Source organism: Euphorbia lathyris, chromosome 9 (assembly GCF_963576675.1).
Source record: "Euphorbia lathyris chromosome 9, ddEupLath1.1, whole genome shotgun sequence".
Classification (NCBI taxonomy): Eukaryota; Viridiplantae; Streptophyta; class Magnoliopsida; order Malpighiales; family Euphorbiaceae; genus Euphorbia; species Euphorbia lathyris.
This window is the reverse complement of record NC_088918.1, coordinates 15433478-15458932: the sequence shown is the minus strand read 5'-3', so window position 1 is coordinate 15458932 and position 25455 is coordinate 15433478. Positions and strand designations below refer to the sequence as shown.

General features: G+C 33.5%; 1 protein-coding gene across 3 annotated transcripts; it reads left to right on the top strand.

The window, feature by feature from the left end:
• The first annotated feature begins 1378 nt into the window (after positions 1-1378).
• Positions 1379-24775, top strand: LOC136205874 (cyprosin-like). Of its 3 annotated transcripts, XR_010676115.1 has the most exons (15): positions 1379-1465; positions 2683-2991; positions 3091-3151; positions 3375-3469; positions 4840-4949; positions 5126-5294; positions 5397-5436; positions 12104-12171; positions 12267-12380; positions 13989-14047; positions 14130-14271; positions 15150-15269; positions 22874-22998; positions 24109-24197; positions 24548-24656. XR_010676115.1 is itself a non-coding variant. In XM_065996712.1 (14 exons), the coding sequence occupies exons 2-14, from the start codon at positions 2701-2703 to the stop codon at positions 24630-24632; spliced, it is 1440 nt and encodes a 479-aa protein (XP_065852784.1). In that variant the 5' UTR covers positions 1379-1465; positions 2683-2700; the 3' UTR covers positions 24633-24775. The 3 variants fall into 3 exon arrangements, 2 of the variants coding, with proteins under 2 accessions (XP_065852784.1, XP_065852783.1); XM_065996712.1 differs by lacking the exon at positions 22874-22998 and having other exon boundaries at positions 14133-14271; positions 24548-24775; XM_065996711.1 differs by lacking the exon at positions 22874-22998 and having other exon boundaries at positions 24548-24775.
• Positions 24776-25455: the final 680 nt, after the last annotated feature.

Genomic DNA, 25455 nt, shown 5'->3' with positions numbered 1-25455 from the left:
TGAAAACCCGACAGGCCCGGCCCGGCCCATGGATAGGTCTATTACTAACTAGTTAAACACCACTACCAACTAAAATATTAATAGATATTTAATAGATTGAAGTATAACATTTTTAATATTAACCCGTTAAGTTCGGTCCAAACTTGCACGTAAATAGGTCTAATTGTAAATGGATAAATCTTGATTTTTTTATAATTTTAAATAATAGAGTTAATAAGCTTTTTCTTAAAATTTGAAATCTTCTATGTATAATATTTATACATTATGAATATGTAATAATTGGTAACTTTAAATATAGATTTAGTTCAACTTCTTTTAAAATCTGATCACTTTTATGATAAATAATTTTGTTAACTTCATTCTAGAAAACATATATCCAATTTTTCCAATAATAATAATAAGTCTATAATAGATTTTTTTTTTTTTGATAGAAATATAAGTCTATAATAGATCACTGTCTAATGATCGGGTAAATTACACCTATTACCATTAAACTTTACCCATTTTAACATTGTGGCTACTGAACTTCAATTTTAACGGTGTGTCACTAAACTCTACACTTTTTAATATTGGTGACCATTAAACTTTAACTAACTACTCAAAATGATAATTAACGATCTCAAAATGAAAATACTGAAAAATTAAAGTTGTTCGGAATGACATCTACCATGAAACCACATTTTTTATTTTCCAAAATCACATTTTTTTGAGTTTTCTCTTTCTAAAAATTCATTCTTTCTATTATAACCAAATAACACCAAAATGACCTCAAAACGAAAATTTTCAAGAATTAAAGTTCCTTAGAATATTATTAACTCTTCAAATTTTTTATTTTGAGGCCGTCAACGGCCGTTTTGAGGCGTTGGGTGGTTACATGTGTTAAAAAATGTAAAGTTCAGCGACCATACCGTTAAGAATTGACGTTCAGCGGCCACATAAAATGTGTAAAGTTTAATGGCCATGGTGTAATTTACCCTCTAATGATTTTACGTTAAAAAAATATATCATCATATCAGTAGCGATCACCTGGACCTTAAATGACCAAATCAATTTGGTTATTTACTGTCAAATCTAGACTCATTATAATCCTACGATGGAGATCCAAAACATTCTAAGGTATAGATTTAACGAACCTAGATCTAACGGTTTGGCCATTCAGGATCCAATGAATACTACTAATCATCATATACACAGTGGTTAGATGTAATAAATGAAGTTATGGTATTAGTTATCAATAATTCAAAATTATCACCAATTATTATACATGAATAATGAACAAAAGTAAGAAAAGTAATGCAATAATTAATGAGAAAAAAAAGAGAAGAATATAATTAAATTATAATTGGTACTATAAATATTATTGTACAATGATCTTGAAATTGGTTATTTATTTTTTTTTCTACTTTAAATTGCTTCTAAATTGTTAGATTGAAGACTCTCGCAAGTTTTATTTCTCTGATCACAAGTAAGTTTTTTTTTTCATTTTATTTAAAATATTTTCAATTCACTATGAATAATTTGAAAAAAAATAAAATTTGATTGCTATATAAGTATTGATAACAATTAATTTATTCATGTTTCTTGAACAATTGAATGTTCTTATTATATGTAATTGATAAGATAAACAAATTTCTAAGTTGAATTACAAATATCCTTCTAAGCTAAAATGACTATCAATTATATATTAATACGTGTTATTTTCGACTAGTTTCACACTAGATGCCAAATTAAATGACTAAATTAATACCCTAATTTTATTTTGGTTTAAATTAATCCTACTAACCAATTTTAGGAGTAAAATCGATCCTATACTTGGGGTCGAGAAAAAGTGGGTCATGGAGGTGATCGGAGTAAAAGTAATAAGGTAAAAGCATAATTAGCCTATAAATTTTGTCTTTATTTAATCATAAAGTCACTGATCTACTATCTTTCCACATTGACTTCTTAATCATTCAGTATGTTATGAATCAAGTCATTATTTAATTTTTTCATCGAGTTTGTGCTAAATACATCATTAGGGCAATTCAGGTTGTTATATGGATAAATAAAAATAAGAATTTCTTAACTAGGAGAGGTAAAAAAGTAAATCAATTATATAAACTAATTTCCATTAGGTTTTTCCAAACTCGATCTTTTCCTTTCCAATTTTGCGATTTCCAACATCAGAGTCACCAAATCGTTATTCTCCCCTAATATCAAAATTCACTTCCAGCAGGTTCTTCCAAACTAGATTTCCAGCTTAGAAAAATTTACTCAGAATCGATTTCTCTAATTTCTTTTTACTTTTTACTCGCCCCTAATCAAGAAGCTTATTTTTTTTTATTTGTCCACATCGAAGTAAAAATTTCCACATCAGCAGGTTGAATCCCTTAACGCTTGTCGTCCAAAGTCGATGGAAAAGTTAAATAAGGGTTAAATCTATAACAAAATCAATGATCAATGGCTCAATATGGAAAAATAATTGATTAGAGACTTGATTCTTAAAACAGACAAAGTTCGGGGGCTTAATTATGCTTTTTTTTTTTTGCCAAATGATAACAATTAGAAATACTGATGTAAATGTTTGTCGCTAAGCATATATTTCTGTCGTTAGTTATATATATTCAAAATTTCTCAAGGATGACGGAATTATTCGTCGCTGATAGTCAATTGTTAGATAAAGTTCCTTTTTTTCTATGACAGGAATTTGATTAATCGAAAATGTGGAAGAAAGTTGAGAAATTAGGATTTTATTTAGCATGTTTGGTTCTTCTTCTGGTTGTTCGTCCCAGTAACGGTGAAGAAGTAGTGAGGATAAGTTTGAAGAAAGGAGAAGTAGATGCTAACATAAGGCTTGGTGATTCGGATTCGGAAGTAATACCACTTGATAATACATTGAATACTCAATACTATGGAGAAATCGGAATCGGCACTCCTCCCCAGAGATTCACCGTCGCTTTCGATACCGGAAGTTCTAACCTCTGGCTTCCTTCCTCTAAATGCTTCTTTTCTGTAAGTTGGGTTTTTTACAGAACAATTTAGTCTACACGTACAAAACAATGAAATATTAAACCTAATGTTTACGGAATTACACACATTTACTATTTACAGATTCCATGTTATCTTCGCCAGAGGTATGATTCAGATAAATCCAGAACATACTTATTCAATGGTAAGCACTTGGTCTTAATAGTTTTATATTTCCTTACGAAAATTTCTATAATAGACTAGGACCAGTACTCAGATGATGTTATATTAACTCAACTATTGATGTGACATTATTTAAGTAGAGGGACCAATATTAATCCCGGTCTATGGTAGAATTTCCTACCTCTTACATGATTTAAATTAATCTTTATTTATTTATTCTGATTGAAATTATAAACGTGGTTCAGGAACGTATGGCAAAATAAATAGTGGATGGAGATCAATTTCAGGTTTCTTCAGTCAAGAAAATGTTGAAATTGGAAATCTTCTTGTCGAGGCTCAAGTAATAATTTCTTAATTAATATATGTCACTCAATTTTAATTGGATTCAGATTCACAAAAATCTAATGTTATCAAATTCGGACTGGACCGGTCAGTTCGACCGGTCGAATCTGGAACTAATCACATTTCCGGTTTATGTCATATTGGATTTGTTAATATTTAATAACTCAGGACCCGATAGTCCAACCAGGATCCGACAGTCCAACTAGGACTCGATTTGACCTCGGTATTTTATTTTATTTTTAAATATTATTTAAAACAAAAGAAAAATACTTTTGGAAAATTTTGTATCTCAAGTCTTATTTTTTCATAATTAACTCTCTTTATACAAAATTAAAATATATATTATTTATTCATTACGTCATCTGGTCCAATCAATTCGAATCATTAAACAAGTGACTCATAACTCATAAATCCGATTTGATGTTTGATCCAATTCTGACAATATTGCATGTTGCAGAAAAAAATATAAATTTTCGATTTATTTGCATTCAAAGATGTTAATGAGTAAAGATAACTTATAAACTGTTCGAGCTCGGGATCGGCTTGAGACATTAAAAAGTCAAATCTGACCTTGTAGCTTGTAAAGAGACTCGATTATTTTTTAATTATTATATATATTTCATTAGTTTTTAATTTAAAATAAATTTATTGTAAACTATATATTAAATTTGTGATTTTAAGTTTAAAGTTGGTGTTTTCTTCATTACAATACTGCAATTAAATAAGGCCTAATACACAAATAACCCCCTGAACTTGTCCAAATGTTGCAACTGCCCCCTCCAACTTTCAATTGTAACAACTTACCCCTCAAACTTGTCCAATTGTAACAATTTACTCCTTAAACTTGTCCAATTGTAAAACACAACCCCAAATTGCTAACATGGACTGCAATTAAAGAAACACATGAAATACAAAATCTGCAACGATCGTGGAGTATGATAATCAGATCTTTGGCATGATACGAATCCGGAAAAACTTTTTTACGGTTGCTTCAAATACGAGGTAAAAAAATTCTCAATTTGGGGTTATGTTTTACAATTGGACAAGTTTAAGGGGTAAGTTGTTACAATTGAAAGTTGAGGGGGCAGTTGCAACATTTGGACAAGTTCAAAGGTTATTTGTGTATTAGGCCATTAAATAATACATGTTAAAACATGTATTCAAGTACAAATTTGAGCTCAAAAATATTCTCGAGCCATTCTCAAACCGTTCCCAGCTTATATTTGATTCTCTTGAGGTCGAGTCGAACTCGACCTCACCCATTTCCAAGCCGAGCCTACCGAAACTCGGTCTCGGTTCTCAACTTGTTAATATTGCATCCACCTTGGTGATATTTTTGTGACAACATTTACTATGTTTTTTATTCAGGACTTCATTGAAGCAACACAAATAGGTAACGAATTTATTGCAATGAAGTACGATGGAATGCTGGGACTTGGATTTCAAGAACTCTCGGCAGAAAATGCCGTTCCTGTTTGGTACGCCTTGTCTTCCGCTTATATCAAAAATTCTAAAATGGTCTCGGTTCATATGGATCCAACCAATGAAAAACAGGCACATACTCATATATTACTTAATTACTTGTCAATTTTTCATTGGTCGGATATCGTCGTCTCGTGTCTCGAAAGCGTTAATTTTATGATGGAAATTGTAGGTACAATATGTTGAATCAAAGTCTTGTAAGAGAGAAGGTTTTCTCAATTTGGTTGAGTAAGAATCCAAATGCTGTAATAGGAGGTGAGATTGTTTTTGGTGGTGTTGATCAAAAACATTTTACTGGGCAACATCTTTATGTTCCTGTTACCAAAAAAGGTTATTGGCAGGTAATAAAAATATTTTTATTTATTTTGATTACGAGAAATTCTAAAATGGTCTCGGTTTTTCGATTAAACTAATGATGTTTGATGGGTTTTTTTCAAATTCAGTTCGATGTGGATGACATTCTAGTCGAAAGCCAATCATTAGGTAATGGTCATGCAATCTCAAGTGTTGTCTATACTTGGTTTAAAAAACTTATCGGTTTCCTGAATTTTGGAGATGTCTTAATAGTTTTTTAAATTTGTTTAATGTGACAAATCGGCCCTTTAGACTTACTTAAACTTGTCTATTGGCTTTTAAATAAGTTGGTCTCCTGAACTTGTTTAAAGTATTAGACGTTTCAACTTGCTTATTTGTCTTTTACTCTGTGACGTAGTAATAAAGAGCTAATCATTTCATTTTAACAAGTTCATGAGATAACGATGCATAGTTTCAAGAGGCTAAGTAGGTTTTTTAACCAAGTTTAGATAGATTCTGACTTTTGATTATTGATAAGTTCTTTTTTCGTACGTCAGAAGCCATATTGTAAATCTCAATTATTCAATTAAAAATAAAGGGGTAATATACTAAAATAGTACTATTAAGTTTTTTAGGAAAAAAAGTCAACTTAGTCCTTATACAAACAACACAATTTCAGTATTGTTAAATGATATAATTAAAGCCTTCACCATCAGAAATTGGCATATCAAATGTTGTTTCTTTAACCTCTCTACACCTAGGTGCCACATGACGTTTTAAAGATTGAGCCTAGATATAGAGGGGTTAATGACACAATCAACTCATGTATCAATATTTATTTGCGAGGACTTTAATTATGGCATTTGACAAACATTAGGACTTAAATTGTATTATTTTGGTTTTCTATATGCCTAAATGGCATCATTTTAACATATTGGAAGCTAAAAAAATAAAGATATCCAACCGTTTTTGGATAAACACCTTTATTTTCTAATGGGGTGACACCCCAAGAGAGATTGAGAGCTATCAGGGGACGACACACTACCGCTCCTCGGGGGTGGTGTCGCTACAGGAGAGTTCCGGCTCTCCTGAACTCCAACTAGCTCTATAACTCTAGAAATACTATAAAACTTCTTCAACACTTATTTAGTTTAAGTTTCTGAATAGAAATTCAAATTCAATTGTTTTCTTTAAGAAACAATATGACTAAAAATTATGCAAATGTTCTTTGAACTTAAATCATACGCAACACGGGATAATTGCATACGTGATGTACAATACAACAACAACAACAACAACAAAGCCTTAGTCCCGAAATGATTCGGGGTCGGCTAACATGAACCATCATATAAAACCGTGAAATCAAGTCGTGTCAGCGACACAAATTCTCTCCCTCCACTCTTTCCTATCCACTACCATATTTTATCTGCAAAATTGAAGGTTGTACACCAAAATGTGAAATAGGACAAATGTTGTACACCACATATGTTGGAGCCTGCTGATTGGTGTATTAAGTGATGCACACCATATTGTAATGCACACAACCACACTATATCCTTTTCTCCTTTCTGTTACATTTTCTGTTATCACCTGCCAACTGTTTTGGCGCCATTTTCTTTGCTCATCACTTGCTATATAAAGCAGTGATCTAACTGTAATTCTCAAGAGCTTTTAGTAATACAATTCCATTTGATTGCATTGTTCTATATGGTATCAGAGCCACTATGACCAAACGGTCGAGGGTTCGAGTCCCGGCAACCTCATTAATTTGTGGAATTAATAAAACACATGGCGGGATGAACACATGGCGGGATGGGCCTGTGTTGTGCACGCTGCAAGCCCAATGGGCATTTGCGTGTGAGGGTGTGTCGGAGATTAATATAAGATATATGATTGGACCTTAACTATTAGCTCGAGCTTTTAGTTCAATCGGTTCCATGACATGGTATCAGATTTAGGTTGATTTTCCTCTCATTTTCGTTCAATCATGGCGAAAAAGAAGAACAATGGCGGTCAAAGGATGAATACTAGATCTCTCCGGCAAGAGAATGATCTCTCCGATTCATCTAGTGAATCCAGTGGCGATGATAGTGTTGCTTCTGCTTCACAATCGAAGGGAAATGCTTCCCAGACCTCCAAACATGGTGGATCTTCATCATCAGAAAATCCTGGTTTGGTGCTCATCAATATTCTGCTGACTAGCACAAATTACCTGGCTTGGAGCAGTGCCATGATTCGTGTGCTCACTGCGAAAGGCAAATTGAAGTATATTCAGGCTGATCTTGCTCATCCTGCGCTCAATTCTCCAGATTTCATGCGCTGGTAGAAGAAAGATTGTCTTGTGCAGCAATGGATTGTTAACACAGTCTCAAAGGAGATAGCTGATGGCTTTCTTCATATCACATCTGCTGGTGCTCTGTGGAAAGAGCTGAAAAGAAGGTTTGGCCAGAGCAATGGCCCTATGCTTTACAAGATCAAGCGCGAGATCAGTAATCTTCAGTAAGGTAATTTGTCTCTCATGCTTTACTATAATAAGCTAAATAGATGCTGGGATGAACTAGCTATGCTTAGACCCCTGCCAGGATGCATTTGTAATGCTGGAAAATCCTGTGCTTGTAATGCATTCCAGAGATTAGCTGAGATTTCTGAGGAAGATAAATTGATGCAATTGATTCTCATCTCTGACCCTCTCCCTGATGTACACAAAGCCTATTCTATGGTGCTTCGTATTGAACATCAAAGAGATATCTCCAATACTCAAAATCTTGAAATAGCCAGTTATGGTAAAGGTTCTAGCTCTTCCAAACATGGCTCAGGGGATAAAGGGAGAGAGTCTAAGAATAACAAGAAGAATGAAGTGTGTGAACACTGTAATCAGTCAGGCGACACAAAAGCTACTTGCTTCAAAATAGTAGGATATCCAGATTGGTGGAAAGATAAAGGGAAACAGAAGATTGTTAGAGCTAATGCTGTTTCTATAGGCCTGAATAATGATAGTTCTGAGGAGGAAGAACTAGATACCAAACAAATGGCTAAGATGGTTAGTCAGATGTACAAATACATGAAATCAAAGTCATCTACAGAAAGTTCATCTGCAGATTCTCCTTTACATAGCAATTTTGATTTTAATGCTTTTGCCTGCTGTGCAAAAACTTCTTATGGAAACCATCAGTCTTGCTGGATCATAGATAGTGGAGCCTCTTCTCATATGTGTGCAGAAAAGGATTGGTTCACTCAAATGCAGCAAATCTCTTTTATTCAGAAAGTTACTTTACCTAATGGCTCCTTGCAGGATGTAAGCCATGTAGGTACAGTTCCTTTACATGCTGAGTTGACATTGCAAGATGTACTGTTTGTCCCAGGTTTTCAGTACAATCTATTATCTTTTGGTCAACTTTTAGCACAGTCAGAGATTCAAGTTATTTTTTATGAAAATTGTTATACTCTGCAGAAGAAAGGGTCTGGCAGGGTTATTGCAGTAGCTTGGCTGACTGACAAGTTGTATCTGTTGGATACTACATCTTTCACTGAAAAGATTAAAAACAAGTTTTTGGCTTGTCACACTCAAAGGCATGTGTTGCATTGGATACTGGCACTGCAGATGGTCCTACAGATAGTGTTGATTTATGGCATTTGAAACTTGGACATGCCTCTTTTGAAGCATTGAGCCACATTGATGAAATAGAGCTCAAAACAAACTCAAACAAGTGTCAAGTCTGTCCATGTGCAAAGATGCATAGATTCTCTTTTAGCAGAAGTGAGGTGAAGACTGCAGCTAGATTTGAGCTGCTACATCTTGATGTCTGGGGTCCATATCACACTCCTACAATTACTGGTGCTAAATACTTCTTATCCATTGTTGATGATTTTACTAGAATCACTTGGATAATACTGCTTCAACAAAAATCACAAGTTTTCAAGTCATTAGAAGCTTTTCTAGCCATGATTTCTACTCAGTATGATGCAACTGTCAAGGTTCTGAGGTCAGATAATGGTGGAGAGTTTGTTAACAAACAATGCAGTGAACTTTTCAATCACAAAGGAATTGTGCACTAGAAGAGCTGCTCTTATACTCCTCAACAAAATGGAGTAGTTGAGAGAAAGCATAGACATTTGCTTGAAATAGCAAGGGCCATCAACTTACATGCCTGTTTGCAAGTTGAATTCTGGGGTGAAGCTGTTCTTATGGCTACAACCATCACCAATGTACTTCCAAGCAGACTATTGGAGTGGAAATCTCCTTATTACAGGTTTCACAACAAACAGCCTGATTACTCTGTATTCCATGTATTTGGAAGTTTGTGCTTCTACAAGGATTTGCAGTGTACTGATAAAATGAATACTAGAGCAATCAAGGGTATTTTTCTTGGTTATACACCTGGCAAAAAGGGCTATAAGTCTACAACATGGAATCTGGCAAGATTTTTACCTCCAGAGATGTCATTTTTCATGATACTATTTTCCCTTATGCTCAAAATGCCCAATTTCCTGCTGAAATGCAGTCTACAACTCTCACTGCACCATCTGAAACAACCAGAATGCTTATATCTCCCTCTCCACATCTTATACCACCTATTGCAGACCAAAACCCTTCCCTCAGAAGATCACAAAGAGTCTCCAAATCCCCTACTTGGATGTCTGATTATGTTCATCTATGTGCAGAAAACAATTTCTCACATCCATCCACCCATCAACCCCTAACTGATCATTCCTTACCTCTTGTACTTCCTATGGCAGCCTTCTCTCAAACTCATAAGGCTTTTATGGTAAAAATAGTGCAGCACAAGGAACCTGCAAACTATACAGAAGCTGCTACTAATCCAACATGGATTCAAGCAATGAATGTGGAGATTGATGCTCTAGAAAGGAATGAAACATGGGTTCTATGTACTCTACCTAAAGGGAAAAAGGTTATTGCCTCTAGCTGGGTCTACAGAGTCAAGTACAAACCTAATGGAGAGGTGGATAAATATAAAGCCAGATTGGTGGCTAAGGGTTTCAAACAGATTCAAGGCATAGATTTCCATGAATCTTTTAGCCCTGTTGCAAGAGCAGTGACTGTTAGATTATTTCTAGCAATGGCAGTAATTAGATCCTGGGAAGTACATCAGATTGATGTTAACAATGCCTACTTACATGCCACCATTGATGAAGAACTCTACATGCTCCCTCCTCCAGGCTATAAGAAAGCAAATGGTCAAGTTTGCAGACTGGTAAAGTCTTTATATGGCCTTAAACAGACTGGTAGACAGTGGCACAAGGAGCTATCTACCAAACTTGAAGGTTTTGGTTTCAGGAGATCAGTGTTTGATCATTGCTTGTTCATTCAACAGCATAGTGATATTAATCAGTTCACAGCCATCATCATCTATGTAGATGACATCTTAATCACTAGCTCAAATCCTGCTCACATCACTGCTGTTAAGGCCTTTTTACATGATCTTTTTACTATTAAAGACATGGGGTCAGTTACTTACTTTCTTGGCATTGAAATTACTAAGACTGCAGAAGGAATGATGTTATCACAAGTGAAATACATCACTGATATGCTCAAGGATGCAGATATGATGAGTGCCAAGCCTGCTGCCAGTCCTTTTCCTTCTGGAGTTGATCTATCTATAACCAGTGAAGAAATTTCTAATGCAGCCTTCTATAGAAGGATTATTGGCAGACTCTTGTATCTGGGGTTCTCAAGGCCAGACATTGCATATTGTACTCAACAGCTCAGTCAACATATGCAAAAGCCTCAAGCACACCATCTTACAGCTGCTTTACATGTCTTGAGATACCTAAAAGGTACTCTATATACTGGTTTATTCTATCCTACTCATGCTACACACATTTTGCAGGCCTTCTGTGACTCAGATTGGGGGGGCTGCCAAGTCACTAGAAGGTCCTTAACTGGTTTTTGCATCTTCCTTGGAGAATCTCTAATTTCATGGAAGACTAAGAAACAAAGTGTAGTCAGCAAATCTTCAGCTGAGGCTGAGTACAGAAGTCTGGCAGCAACATGTGCAGAGTCGAAATGGCTATCCTATTTGCTCAGTGACTTCAAATTCCCACTGGAGCTCCCTATACTAGTTTCATGTGACAGTCAAGCAACAATCTCAATTGCCAAAAACCCTGTTCTACATGACACTACTAAGCATTTCGAAATTGATTGTCACTATGCGAGACAATGTGTCAATCAAGGTTTTATAAAGTTAGTTCATGTATCCACTCATGCTCAACTAGCTGATGTTTTTACTAAGACATTAAGCTATACACAGATGTCTCCTGCTCTTGTCAAGATGAACCTCCGCAGCATTAACCTTGCTTCATCTTGAGGGAGGCGTGTTGGAGCCTGCTGATTGGTCTATTAAGTGATGCACACCATATTGTAATGCACACAACCACACTATATCCTTTTCTCCTTTCTGTTACATTTTCTGTTATCACCTGCCAACTGTTTTGGCGCCATTTTCTTTGCTCATCACTTGCTATATAAAGCAGTGATCTAACTGTAATTCTCAAGAGCTTTTAGTAATACAATTCCATTTGATTGCATTGTTCTATAACATATGTAATTTACCCGCACAACTCGTATTGAAATTTGCATATTCTACCAAGTATTAAAATCTTATCATCAAATAACATTGCCAAGATTAAAATCTTGGATCGCTAAATCTAAGAGAATTTAATACCGAGTCTTTTTATTCATATGCTTAAGCTGATAAATAAAGTCAAAAAATAGCGAGTTTCCTATAATTTTATAGGTGCTTGTGAATTCTAAGAGAAATTAATACCGAGTCTTTTGATTCATATGCTTAAGCTAATAAGTAAGGTCAAAGAATAACGGGTTTCTATAATTTCGTAGGTGCTTGTGGAAGTTATGGTTGCGCTGCGATTATAGATTCGGGAACAGCCTTGCTTGGTGGTCCAGGGGTAACATACATATTTCATACAATCTTTTAACATAAATTAATTAATCTCCATCTTCATCAATTAAATTTTTTAAAAATTGGGTATATATTATATAGTTTGTTGTGGAACAAATCAATAGAGCAATTGGAGCAGAAGGTGTCTCAACTGCTCAATGTAAGAAAGTTATTTCACTCTATGGAGATGTTATTTGGGATTTCTTGGTAACTCGGGTCAGTTTTACTTCTAAACCTATTCTTTTTTTTAACTTGTTTATCGTGTTAAACCTATTTATCGGTCGGATTGAGCTAGATCTTACGGGCTGACCTCCTTATGTATAAGGGTATTTTTATAATGTTATAAATGATACAATTGAGAATCTAACTAAGGTAAACTGGATCATTTCAGACATTATTAATGGTATCTTGTTCTCAATCATGAATTTTGTTATTTCTACAAAACATGTGCGTAAAACACTCATCGATAAACAGATTACAGACACATGTATAAAAGAATTTTTTTGGTAACTCAGGTCAGATTTACTTCTAAACCTATTCTCTTTTGTTTCCATATTATGCCTAATGATTGCTCATGGGTCGGACTGGGTCAGACTTACGGGTTTATATCGAGAAATATGTAGTCTACATTAAACTCAATCTATTATCAATTTAATCGGACTCTAGCTATTCTAGGTTTAAATTTGAAAATTTAATCCCGAATAGCTCAACCCAAATAGACCTACCTCCTTATGTATTTTATTTTAAAATTATATATCTTTTTTTTTTTTGGTAGAAAAGGAAAAGAAAAACGAATAACAACAAACTACCCAGGAATTAGCCTAGGGAAGCTAACCCCAATCCTATCTTCTAAGAGAAGATGAGAGATGAAACTAGGGGAAACAGGAAGGGTAGTAACGCCTAACGTCCCTTCATGGCCCGCCGCCGCCAAGCGATCAGCAACACGATTCTGCTCTCTAAAAATGTGTCTGAACTCTACGAACTCTAAAAATTATATATCTAATATTGTCAGTTAAGAGCATTTTTATCCATAACGTCATGGATAATACAATTGAGGATCTAATGTTGGCAAGCTAGGCCATTTCAAATATTATTAACGGAATCATGTCCTCTTTCATGAATCTTTTTTATTTCCACAGTACACAGTAATGGACTGTGGCAGATCTAGGATTCACTGACAGTGAGTGTTTGTGGTGGTCTTTCGTGATTTATAGTTGCTAAATTAATATTTTCAGGGTGCTTTTACATATAAAAAATTAAAGCCTCGTACACATTTTCATAAATTTTTTGGTGTTTTATGATGACATGTGGGTACTCAAGCTCCCCCTTCCCCCCCTGGATCTGTCCCTGGTAACAGATTACAGACACGTGTACAATAGAATTCTTGTGTTATGCACGTTGTAAAAAAAATCCAAACATTTCATCAAATTTGAAGCGATAGTCATCTTCGTATTTATTCTGAAATTGTAAAAAACTCATAATCTTTTATTCTGAACCAACCGATAAGTAACTTGTATCAAATACAAGGATATAATATTTGTTTTTTAATGATATTTTAAATTCCCTTTGTTTGTCAATTAAACTCTCAATTGTATCATTTATGACATTATAAATAAAGTTATTCTTCACTAACAACGTTAGGAATACTTTTATACTTTATACTTACAATTAATGCCAAATTGGTCATTTCTATTTAAATTTTTTTATGTTTAAACCCGACCTATTAGATAGGTCATGAACAAATACCGAAACCCACGAACAAATAGTTTGTATTTAATAAAGTATTCAAGCATGTTTAACTTTTCTCGTAATTATTGTCTTTAGGTTATACGTCCTTCTAAGATATGCTCGAAGCTTGAGTTATGTCGTGGAGTGTTTCCAAGGTGTCTATTTCTAACACATAATTTTCGATATCTGTTTCCATTTCCGTAAAATATTCATCTAATTATGTATATCTATATGTAGCAGGGGGATTAAACCTATGGTGGAGGGATCATCTACTAATATTGACATTGGATGTGTTGCGTGTGAGATAGCTGTGTCTTGGGCTCAAGTGCTACTTAGACAAGGGCATACAAAGAAGGAGGCATTCAAACATTTAACTAAGGTGTGACTCATTACTAGACATGTTCATGCTCGGGCTGGGTGCGACTTGGGTCAAGCCCAACATGCTTTTATCTAAAAATGTTCAGTCCAAATCTAATCCAGAATTCTGCTAATTTAGGTAGATTTGGGCCGATGTAGGCTCGAGTTTATAGATAAATCTCAAACTCAATCCATATAAATCACTTAATATATATATATATATAATTCTCAATAATAATAATAAAAAATTATAGTTAAAAATAAATATTTAAATATATATTTACTAATTAATATTAATAGAGCAAGTCGGGCCGAGTCAGACCATGCTATTTTTATAAATTCTAAGTCTGCCCAAAAAAATAGACGGGTTTTAATGGACCTGAGATCGATTGAGTTTAAGGTCAAATTTCATTATCCAAGCCAAGCTCACGAGACACAAACTCGTGAACAGAGCTACTCATTACTAGTTTTCACAATTAATTGAGTTTGGTATAATACCCCATTTAATTGTTGGAAAATATCGTGTAAGGAATTTTTTTGTGTTTGGCTACAACACCGAGGAACGAGAAGAAGTGGTGAATAGTTACTATTTTCAAAAGAGTAAAAATGAATGAAGTATGATTCAAAAATTTAGAAAAATATTTTACTCTTTTAAAAAACATAAAACATTTTACACAGGTTCTCATAAATCTTCTTGTTGACAACTTAAAAATTTTCATTGATTTATTTTTTTAAACAAACAAACATTGAAAAATCAAGAAAATATTTTCTACACAATATTTTTCGAAAAAAAAATACAACCTAAGTTTCAAATTTGACAGTTATGTTGAATAAAATTTTATCTTGTTTATATTAATTAATTCTTGTGTTAACTTTAATTGAGTATTTATCATTTGGCAGTTATGTTTAAGCCTACAAAGTCCTAAGAGCCAACCAGTAATTAACTGTGCCGTACTCTCAAGTATGCCAAATATCAGCTTCGTTATAGGAGCTCAACCATTCAATCTCATGCCTGACCAGGTTTGTTTCACTTTTTTCTAATGGTCCATGTTTATGTGAATGAACTCGAACAATCAAAACTTGACACATTAGCACGTATGACATGCCATATGATCAGATTCTAATTGGCTAAGTTAATATGGATCTGGACTATAATAGAATTTCTCGTATTACATATTATAACTATTATTTACATATTATTATAAGTGCCACATTTTTCTTGACTACTTGTGTAGTTCAAGGGCTTATTAATTCATATGGCTGTTAAAAAATATGTCATGACGCGATAATATGATTTGTTTAACCCGTAAAATAAAAACATTAGAGTTAAAGCTTAACGGGTTCAAGTCATAAATGGATTGACACATTAACCAAAAAAAATAAACGAGTCAATTTACGGGTTGACACACCTGTCTAACATGTTTAACTCTTAAAACATTTTGTAAATAATATATTTATTAAAGTATAGTGTGTAAAGTCGTTGAATTTGGTTTGTATGTTTGAATTCCATACTTTCTTAAAGTATTATGTATATTTGGAAATATTAGTTATGTTGAATTAGATTTAAAAATTTGGATTTATTAATAAATGTTGAAGAATGTTAAATGGGTTTTTAGTTGATTTTGTTATATAATAGGTTAATAGGGTTTAATGAATCGGTGAATTATATAATTTTTTTAAGGGTAAAGTTCAAATAAAACCCTTGTGGTTTTACTAATTTTCAGATAAAAGACTGTGGTTTACTTTTTGTCAAAACGAGGATTGAGGTTTTCAACTTTAACAAACTAAGGACTTTTTCGATTGATACTATTAAAATCACCTTTGACGACTTCAAAAATGACATATTTTAAGAACTAATATTATTCTAAGCAACTTTAATTCTTCAACTTTTTTATTTTGAGATTGTTTAGTTTAGATGATGTTTGGTAAAGAGAGAGAAAGTTAATGTTTAGAGAGAGAAAGTTCCAAAAAAGATGATTTTCGAAAATTGAAAATGTAGTTCCATAGAAAATATGACATTGAACAACTTTAATTCTTGAAAATTTTCATTTTCAGGTCGTTAAAGATGATTTTAATAGCATTAATCCAAGTTTGAAACCTGAATCCTTGTTTTGACAAAAAGTAAACCACAGTCCTTTATCTGAAAATTAGTGAAACCACAGGGGGTTTTATTTAAAATTTATCATTTTTTTAATTAATTTTATTATATTAAATGTTAAACGAATTAAATAAGTCAACATGTATCAAAGTTGACTCTTAACATGTCAGCAGAGTAGGTTGACACGATCTGTTTATGACTCGTAAACTTATTTTGACACATTTTAATAATCTATTTAAAATTTGTGAAATTTCAACCAGTGATTTACCATCTACACTGGTTGAGCTTTCACTAACTTTAAGAGGCTATGAGGGATAAATCTACATTGGCCAAGTAATAGTAAACTAGTACTTACAAAATGGTAAACTAGTATGTTCTATTTTTCCTGTTAGGTAGAGGTAAATTTATCTCGTTTGGAAATATTAAACGTTTTTTCTATTTCATATGTTAGAGATAAATCTACATTTTCCAAAAAAAACCAAAAAGACAAATTTGGACCTCCCTGATTTATATAGGGTTTTGCTATTCGTCGCCTCTATTTTCTTTACCGTCGCCTCCTGTTTGACATTTTTGTCATTTTCATTTTTCATTCAAAAAATTGAAATTCTCTCAACCCCGAAGAACAAAACGAAGAAAAAGCATGCCTCCAAAACAATGAAAAATACTTGAACATCTAAGTTTCGTATTAACCAATAATCTGAAATTTAACGAATTTAACTTGAAACGAACTTTTTTTTTCGTTGAATTTACTCTAAACGGGTAGCCCATACGGTCCGGTCCATGGACCGACCGTATGAACTACCAGTTTTGCCTAGGCAAAATCGGGTAGCATACCCCTTTTTACCTAGGCAAAACGGGTAGGCTAGGTAAAAAGGGGTAGGCTACCCGATTTTGCCTAGGCAAAACTGGTAGGCTACCCGTTTTCCTTTAGAAAAATGGATTTAATTTTTTTTTAATTATAATAAATATTAAAAATTAATTAATTATTTATTGATTTGATAGAAAAAACGTATAGATAAATTATTGATTGGAAATAAAAAATACGGTATTGAAGTGTCCAATTAATTTTTATTTGGTAAGGGTTTATATTTATTTACCTTTTAGAACGTAAATTTAATTATACGTAAATTATGTATTGACTGGATAGAAAAAACGTATATATAAATTATTGATTAGAAATAAAAAAATACGTAATAACGCGTGCAATTAATTTTTATTTGTTAATTTATATTTATTTATCTTTTAGAACGTAAATTCAATTATTGATAAATTATGTATTGATTGGATAGAAAAACGTATAGATAAATTGGAAATAAAAAATACGTATTGAGGCGTCCAATTAATTTTTAATATTTATTATAATTAAAAAAAACTAAATCCATTTTTCTAAAACGGGTAGCCTACCAGTTTTGCCTAGGCAAAATCGGGTAGCCTACCCCTTTTTACCTAGGCAAAACGGGTAGGCTACCCGATTTTGGGTAGCCTACCCGTTTTGCCTAGGTAAAAAGGGGTATGCTACCCGATTTTGCCTAGGCAAAACTGGTAGTTCATACGGTCGGTCCATGGACCGGACCGTATGGGCTACCCGTTTAGAGTAAATTCAACGAAAAAAAAAAGTTCGTTTCAAGTTAAATTCGTTAAATTTCAGATTATTGGTTAATACGAAACTTAGATGTTCAAGTATTTTTCATTGTTTTGGAGGCATGATTTTTCTTCGTTTTGTTCTTCGGGGTTGAGAGAATTTCATTTTTTTGAATGAAAAATGAAAAGGGCAAAAATGTCAAACAGGAGGCGACGGTAAGGAAAATAGAGGCGACGAATAGCAAAACCCTATATAAATCAGGGAGGTCCAAATTTGTCTTTTTGGTTTTTTTTTGAAAATGTAGATTTATCTCTAACATATGAAATAGAAAAAACGTTTAATATTTCCAAACGAGATAAATTTACCTCTACCTAACAGGAAAAATAGAACATACTAGTTTACCATTTTGTAAGTACTAGTTTACTATTACTTGGCCAATGTAGATTTATCTCTGACATTGAACTTTATAAACATTAGTGTTGTGTAAAAAAATTATTTTGTTACTCACACAATAAAAATGAACTATAACAAATGATAAGAACGAAATTGCAGCCTAAAAAATAGGCTTATTTCTAAATTTCTCATTTTAATGTTTGACACCTTAAATTTATACCTGGACCTATCATATATCTAAACTTGTCAATTTCGGACATCATGTTAACCCTACTTCTTCTCTGTTACGCAACTTGTGCTCGGGCCAGGCACTCGCGTCCTCTATGACCGTTATTCCTTTTCCTTTTGTTGTTTTCTTTCTCTTTGCAACCGAGTATAATACTCTGTTTTATTTCTTTTTTCTGTAAGTTGTTTTCAACAATTATTTTGAATCCACTTCATTATTCCTGAGATATTCTAAAGATGGTTGGACGACGTGCTGGAAGAGGCAGCAGAAGTGCTAATGTTAATTGATTTCTGATGTTTGATGGTGATCCATCTTTTGAAGAAGTAGATCACAATTTTTATGAAAATACGAACCAGATGATTATAAGTTCTGGATCTGATAATCCAGGCTTAGTTCTTATCAACATTTCTTTTACAATCTCGAATTATCTTTCCTGGAGTAACGTGATGATTCGAGTCCTTACTACTAAAGATAAGTTGAGTTACATTCTCGACAATGAAGAAATTCCTTTAGTTGATTCAACAGAATACAGAAAGTGGAAAAAGAATGATTGTCTCCTTTCTTCATGGATCATCAATACAATTTCAAAAGTTGTTTTGGAAGGAAATTGAAGTCGGTTTGGTGATAGAAATAGTCTATGTTATATAAGATTAAACGCGAGATTGATCTCTTCAATCAAGGTAACCTCTTTGTTGTGATCTATTTTAACAAATTGAAGTGATTTTGGGACGAATTGTTTCTGATGTGTCCGCTCCCAAAATGTCGTTGTAATGGAGTTAGAAGATGTTCTTGCAATGCCTTTTACAAAATTGCATGAAAAGTAGAGGAGGATAAGCTTATCTAGTTTTTAATGGGACTCAATGATCAATTTGATCAATTTAGAAGTCAAATCTTGATTATGGAGTCGTTACCTGATATTAACAAAGCTTATTCAATGATTTTGTGCATTAAAAACCAACATGAGATTTCTATTGATAATATTGTTGAGATTTACATTTATAACTTTTAACTATAAATTAATTAGAGAGCAAAGGAATTAATATTTGATTTGTCTATGTATAAGTGAGAAAGGTTAAGACTTCGGATCCCCGTGTTGATTCCTATAGACTAATATGTGTACCTTGTGTGTAACGAAGCTAACTCGTGATGGTAGCTTATATTAATAAGATAATAACTCCGACCTAGAACTATTAACTCTACTCCTAACACCCTTAGGTCGATGATCCCTAAATGTGCTAGGAAGCATTAATTACTATGAAATCTAAGGCTTAGCCGTAACGTAGACCACGAAGTCGAACTATCTGGTTAAGGTAAATGAATAGTTAAATTACTCGGTTGAATCAGTTACTTGATTAGATTACATAGTTCAACCTTTCTAACTAATTACTTGATTACGTGTCTTAGCTAGAGGTAAGCAAATACTTTTAACTAATTCTCTCGTTATTCTTCCTACAACATAGTGTATACACTTATTAACGACTCATACTCATCAAACACGGTTCACCTCCATCCTAGCTTTAAGTGGTTTAGCTCATGTTTGAGTTAAAACACAAAGACATGGTAAGATGGATTGATGTCGAACCCATGTTCATCAAGCCGGGTTGTTAATTCAATATTATAAGACAAAATAGAATGGAGATGAAGAGAAGCTTGAATTAATCAACTTAAATTGATAAACAGGGATGAAAGACAAACCAATGTTTAGCTCCTTGATAAATGGAACAAAATACTTGAATAAAACTAATGTAAAACGAAATACAAATGAGAACGAAATGTAAACTAAAGCTATGTTACTAATTATCTCCATCACATTGATAAAAGCTCCTATTTATAGTGATTAGGTCGTCCTCTGATCTCTAGTAGGTCTTCTGGCCTCCTTGTGATCAGAATAGAGTGATCTAAGTCGAATAAGACCGAACATCTTGGATTAGAGTTTTGATAGAAAGCAATTTCTATTTCTACCATAGCTCGCTGAGCTGATGTGTCTAACTTACCGAGTTACCTGAATGTCACGATTTCTTCAAGGTTGACTCTTTTATCTTTCGTTGACTCTGAAGTAAGACTCCTCGCCGTGTTAGTGTCGCAACTCGTCGAGTTGCTAATGTTGAATTTTTCCTTTTCTCTCATTTCGAGGCCCAATTGTACCTGAAATAGCTTAAAACTCACATCATACCGAGATAAGGCAGAAAATACTATAAAGCAGAGGAAAACATCGATAAAAGCATATAAATAGTGCTAAACTAGACTCTAAAACTCTATCTAAAATGGTGATAACAAGGGCCAACTGACATGTGAGGTGATAGTTGTGGTTTGGTTAGTTGATGGTTTGTACTTACTTGAAAGTACTTCATTTTCTTCGGTTGTCTTGCATAAATTTCAAAAATGTCATCTTTCTGCTATAGTTTCTTGTGAACAACCTAAACATGATACTAACATTTGGCATTTGAGACTTGGACATGTCAATTTTGATTGCCTCGGTCATATTTTAGATATTTCTATTTCTTGTAGTTAGAAAATTGCATAGTCTGCCCTTATGCTAAGATACATAGGTTCTCTTTCTCTCTTTTTCTCATAGTGAAATTAAAAGTGTTAGTTGTTTCAAGTTGTTATGCATCGATGTTTGGGGACTTTATAAAACTATGTCACTAATTTGTGCAAAACATTTCTGGACAATAGTAGCTGATTTTTTTCGAGTTACATGGGTTGTCCTTTTTAAATTGAAGTCACATATACCTAAAGCTCTTGAATGTTTTCTTACTATGGTACAGACCCATTCTCAGTCTACTGTGAAAATTATCTGTAGTGATATTAGTAGCAAAATTCTAAATCAGTCATGTGCATCATTGTTTACTACAAAGGATATTATTCATCACAGAACGTGCACCTATTCACCTCAACAGAATGGTGCAGTTAAGAGGAAGTACATGCATCCTTTAGAAGTTGTCAGAGCTATTACTTTACATGTTGGGGTTCCTACACAGTTTTGTGGTGAAGTTATTATGATGGCAACAACTATTATTAATATCCTCCCTAGTCGAATTTTTGGATAGAAATCACCTTATTTTAAGCTTTATAGCAGGAAAGCTAATTATGAAACTTTTCATATATTTGGGTGTCAGTGCTTCTATAAACTCTATCCTTTGCTTGATAAATTTTCTATTGGGCTAAACAACGCATTTTTCTTAGTTTTACACCATAAGTTAAAGGACATAAAGTGTTGGACCTGGAGAGTAATGATATTATTACTTCTAGGGATGTCATATTCCATGAGACCATTTTTCCTTTTAAATCTCAAACTATCACACCCCCTATTTCTTTTCCCACACCTGATATTGACCAAAAAATTATCTTTAATTCTTCTCCTTCTTCTTTACCTGCTATTGACTCTGACATTATCCTTGAATCTTCCTCTTCTTCACCTCCTCTCAAAGATCTTCTAGACATACTGCTCCTGTTTGGATGGAAAAAATTCACTAATGCTTCAATCTTACTTTTCCCTTGGCATAACTTTTCCTCAATTGCATAACTTTTCCCTTGGCCATAAAGCTTTTCTTGCTAACATTTCTCACCATAAAGAGCCTAAGTCCTACAAAGAAGCTGTTAAACCCCCTGAATGGCAATAAGCCATGAAAGTTAAGCTTGATGCACTCGAAACAAACAATACATGAAACATGGTTGATTCCCTCTTAGTAAGAAATCTATTACTTTTATATGGGTTTTCCACATCAAGTACACTCCTTTTGGTGAAGTGGATCGTTATAAAGCTAGACTAGTAGCTAAGGGATTTAATCAGATTCCTAGTTTGGATTTTAATGATTCATTTAATCGAGTTGCTCGAACTGTGACAGTTAGATTATTTTTTGCTATTGGCGCTATGATGAATTGGCACATACACCAAATTGATGTAAATAATCTTATTTACATGGTGTAATTGATGAAGACCTTTATATGCTCCCTCCTCCTGGTTATGACAGAATTCTCTTTAGCAAAGTTTGTAAACTTGTCAAGTCCTTGTATGGACTTAAACAAGTAGGTCGCCAATGGCACAAGATGCTGACCTCTAAACTGGCAGAGTATGTTTTTCAAAGTTCTTCTAATAATCATTATCTTTTCTTACTTCACACATCTTTTTTTATCAATTGCAGTGTTAATCTATGTTGATAATATCCTTATAGGGAGTATTGATCTTACTCAAATTGAAGTTGTTAAAGCTTTTTTGCACAAATTGTTTACTAACATGGACATTGGCACAATTAAGTATTTTCTGGGAATTGAAATTGCAAGATCTTCAAAGGGTCTCATTTTATCATGCAAGTACATTACAGATTTGCTTGAAGATGATGGACTTCAAAATGCAAATCTTATCTCAAGCTCTTTATCCAGTGGTGTTATTTTCAGATACAACAAACCAACTTGATGATCTTAGTCTGTTTTGAAGAATCATTGGCAGGTTATTATACATTGGTTTCTCTAGACCTGACATTGCTTTCAGTATATAGCAATTAAGTCAACATATGCAGAAACCATGCCAGACACATTTGCATGATGCTCTTCATGTTTTGAAGTTCCTTTAAGGAACACTATCCAATGGTTTGTTCTATCCAACAACATGAGAAGCTTTCTATTGAAGTTTATTATGACTCTGATTAGGCAGTATGCAAGACATCTCAGTGATCCTTAACTAGCTAATGTGTTTTCCTTGGATCATCTTTGATTTCATGGAAAGAGAAGCAACAAAGTGTTGTTAGCAGGTCTTCTGCTGAGGCTGAATATAGAAGTATTGCCTCCATATTCTATGAGTTAAAATGGATTAAATTGTTGTTGCAGGATTTTCAAATTCATGTCCCTCTCCCAATTCTCTTATCTTGTGATAGAAAATCAGTTATTGCTATTGCTATCACTATCACTATAAATCATGTGTTCCACGAGGAAACAAAACACGTGGAGATTGATTTCCATTTTGCACGAGATTGTGTTGATCAGAAGTTCATTTCCCTTGTTCATATTGCTACTTATTTATCATCTGGCTGATATCTTCACCAAATGCCTGAGTCGTTCTTCTTGCTCTCTCCAAGATGGGTCTCCTTGCTCGTCTTGGAGCTCCATCTTGAGGGGGATTGTTAAGCTCACTTCTTCTTTGTTTCACAACTTATGCTCGGCCTAGGCCCACTTACTCACTTTCTCGTATGACTGTTATTCCTTATCCTTTTGTTGTTTGCTTTCTCTTTGTTGCCGAGTATAAATATTCTGCTTTTTTTCCTTTTCTGTAAATTGTTTTCAACAATTATTTTGAATTCACTTTATTATTCTAGACATCGACACCCTTATTTGCTGATTTTACAGATTTTAAAATTGGCATGACACCATAAAGTCAAACTTTCATCTAAACACATTTCATGTCATGTAAACAAATAATGGTGTCAAAAGTCCAAAATTAACATGTTTAAATATATGATAGATCTGAATATAAGTTCAGAATATCAAACGATAAATTATTAGTATTATTCTTTACGAACTTCCGCAAGTATTTTTATTGTTACTAAAACCAATTGTGTTGCAGTACATGTTGAAAGTTGGAAAAGGTATGGCTAAAGTTTGTATGAGTGGATTCACATCTTCGGACTCCAATCTTCCAGGATCTCCTCAATGGTAAACAACGTTAATTACATTAATAACTGTTTTCCTTTTGACATAAAATCTTGTTAATATAAGTTATTTATTCCATCGGCCTCTAAAATTTGCATTTTTAACGGTTATAAAATAATTTATATATGTATCATATTGTTATAAAAGAAACTCCAATTAAGAATTGTCAAATATATAATTTTAGATACATATTAAATTAGTAACGCTTTATTAATTGAATTTTATATTTACGATTAGCTAATTTGATAATTAAAGATTTAATGTGACAAAAATAAAAGATTAATAGTTTTTTATTTTCTTTTTTACATTTGATTTACTGACATTTGAATAATTTAAAATGTATTTATGTCCAGGATTCTTGGAGATATGTTTATAAGAGCATTTCATACTGTGTTCGACTTTGGTGATCTCCGATTGGGTTTTGCTGAGTCTGCTTAAGTAATTACATTTTTCTTATATATAGCAATAATGGAATGGAATTTTAGAAAAATTTAATTTTACAATATGTATATATATTATTATTGTGTGGTTATGATTGTATAACACATGTTTAATGCTTAAATTAAGGAAATTATAATTAATTTTTTCTTAGTAATTGTTTATGTATCGACCCGGTCCGGAATGCGTGGCGACGGGGTAGAAGGACTGAGCAAGGAGCGGCCCTAATTAAGGGATGGCGATATGAACTGAATCCCATATCGGAATTTGAGAGATAGTGATTGGAGCTTATTAGTAAGATCATAATCCAATACATGTAGACGCGTTTTAAAGCTGTGAGGCCTAAGGTGTTAGATTTGGGCCAAAGCGGACAATATCTACATGGTATTCGACCAGATTGTTACAATTGGTATAAGAGATGACTCTCCACGTACGTTGTGTGGTTCGGGAACGAACCAGGCGGAAGTTGGTGGGCCTGTAACGACCCAGTCCGGAATGGGTGGCGTCGGGATAGAAGGCCTGAGCAAGGAGCGGTCCTAAGGGATGACGATGGGTGCAGGAATGAACTGAATCCCACATCGGAAATGGAGAGGGAGTGATTGAGGCTTATTAGTAAGATTTCATTTATGAAGGATTTCGACAAATATAAATACGGATAATCGAGTTATTTCCTCAAGTTTAAATTACTGTTGGGTTGATGCAGCAGAAGAATATCATCATAATCATGAGCACGTATTACCAATCACACCACTCCACGAAATTATTGGGGAGGACAAGCAATGATTGTTATACACTGGTTAGAGATATATATCCTCTCGATTGA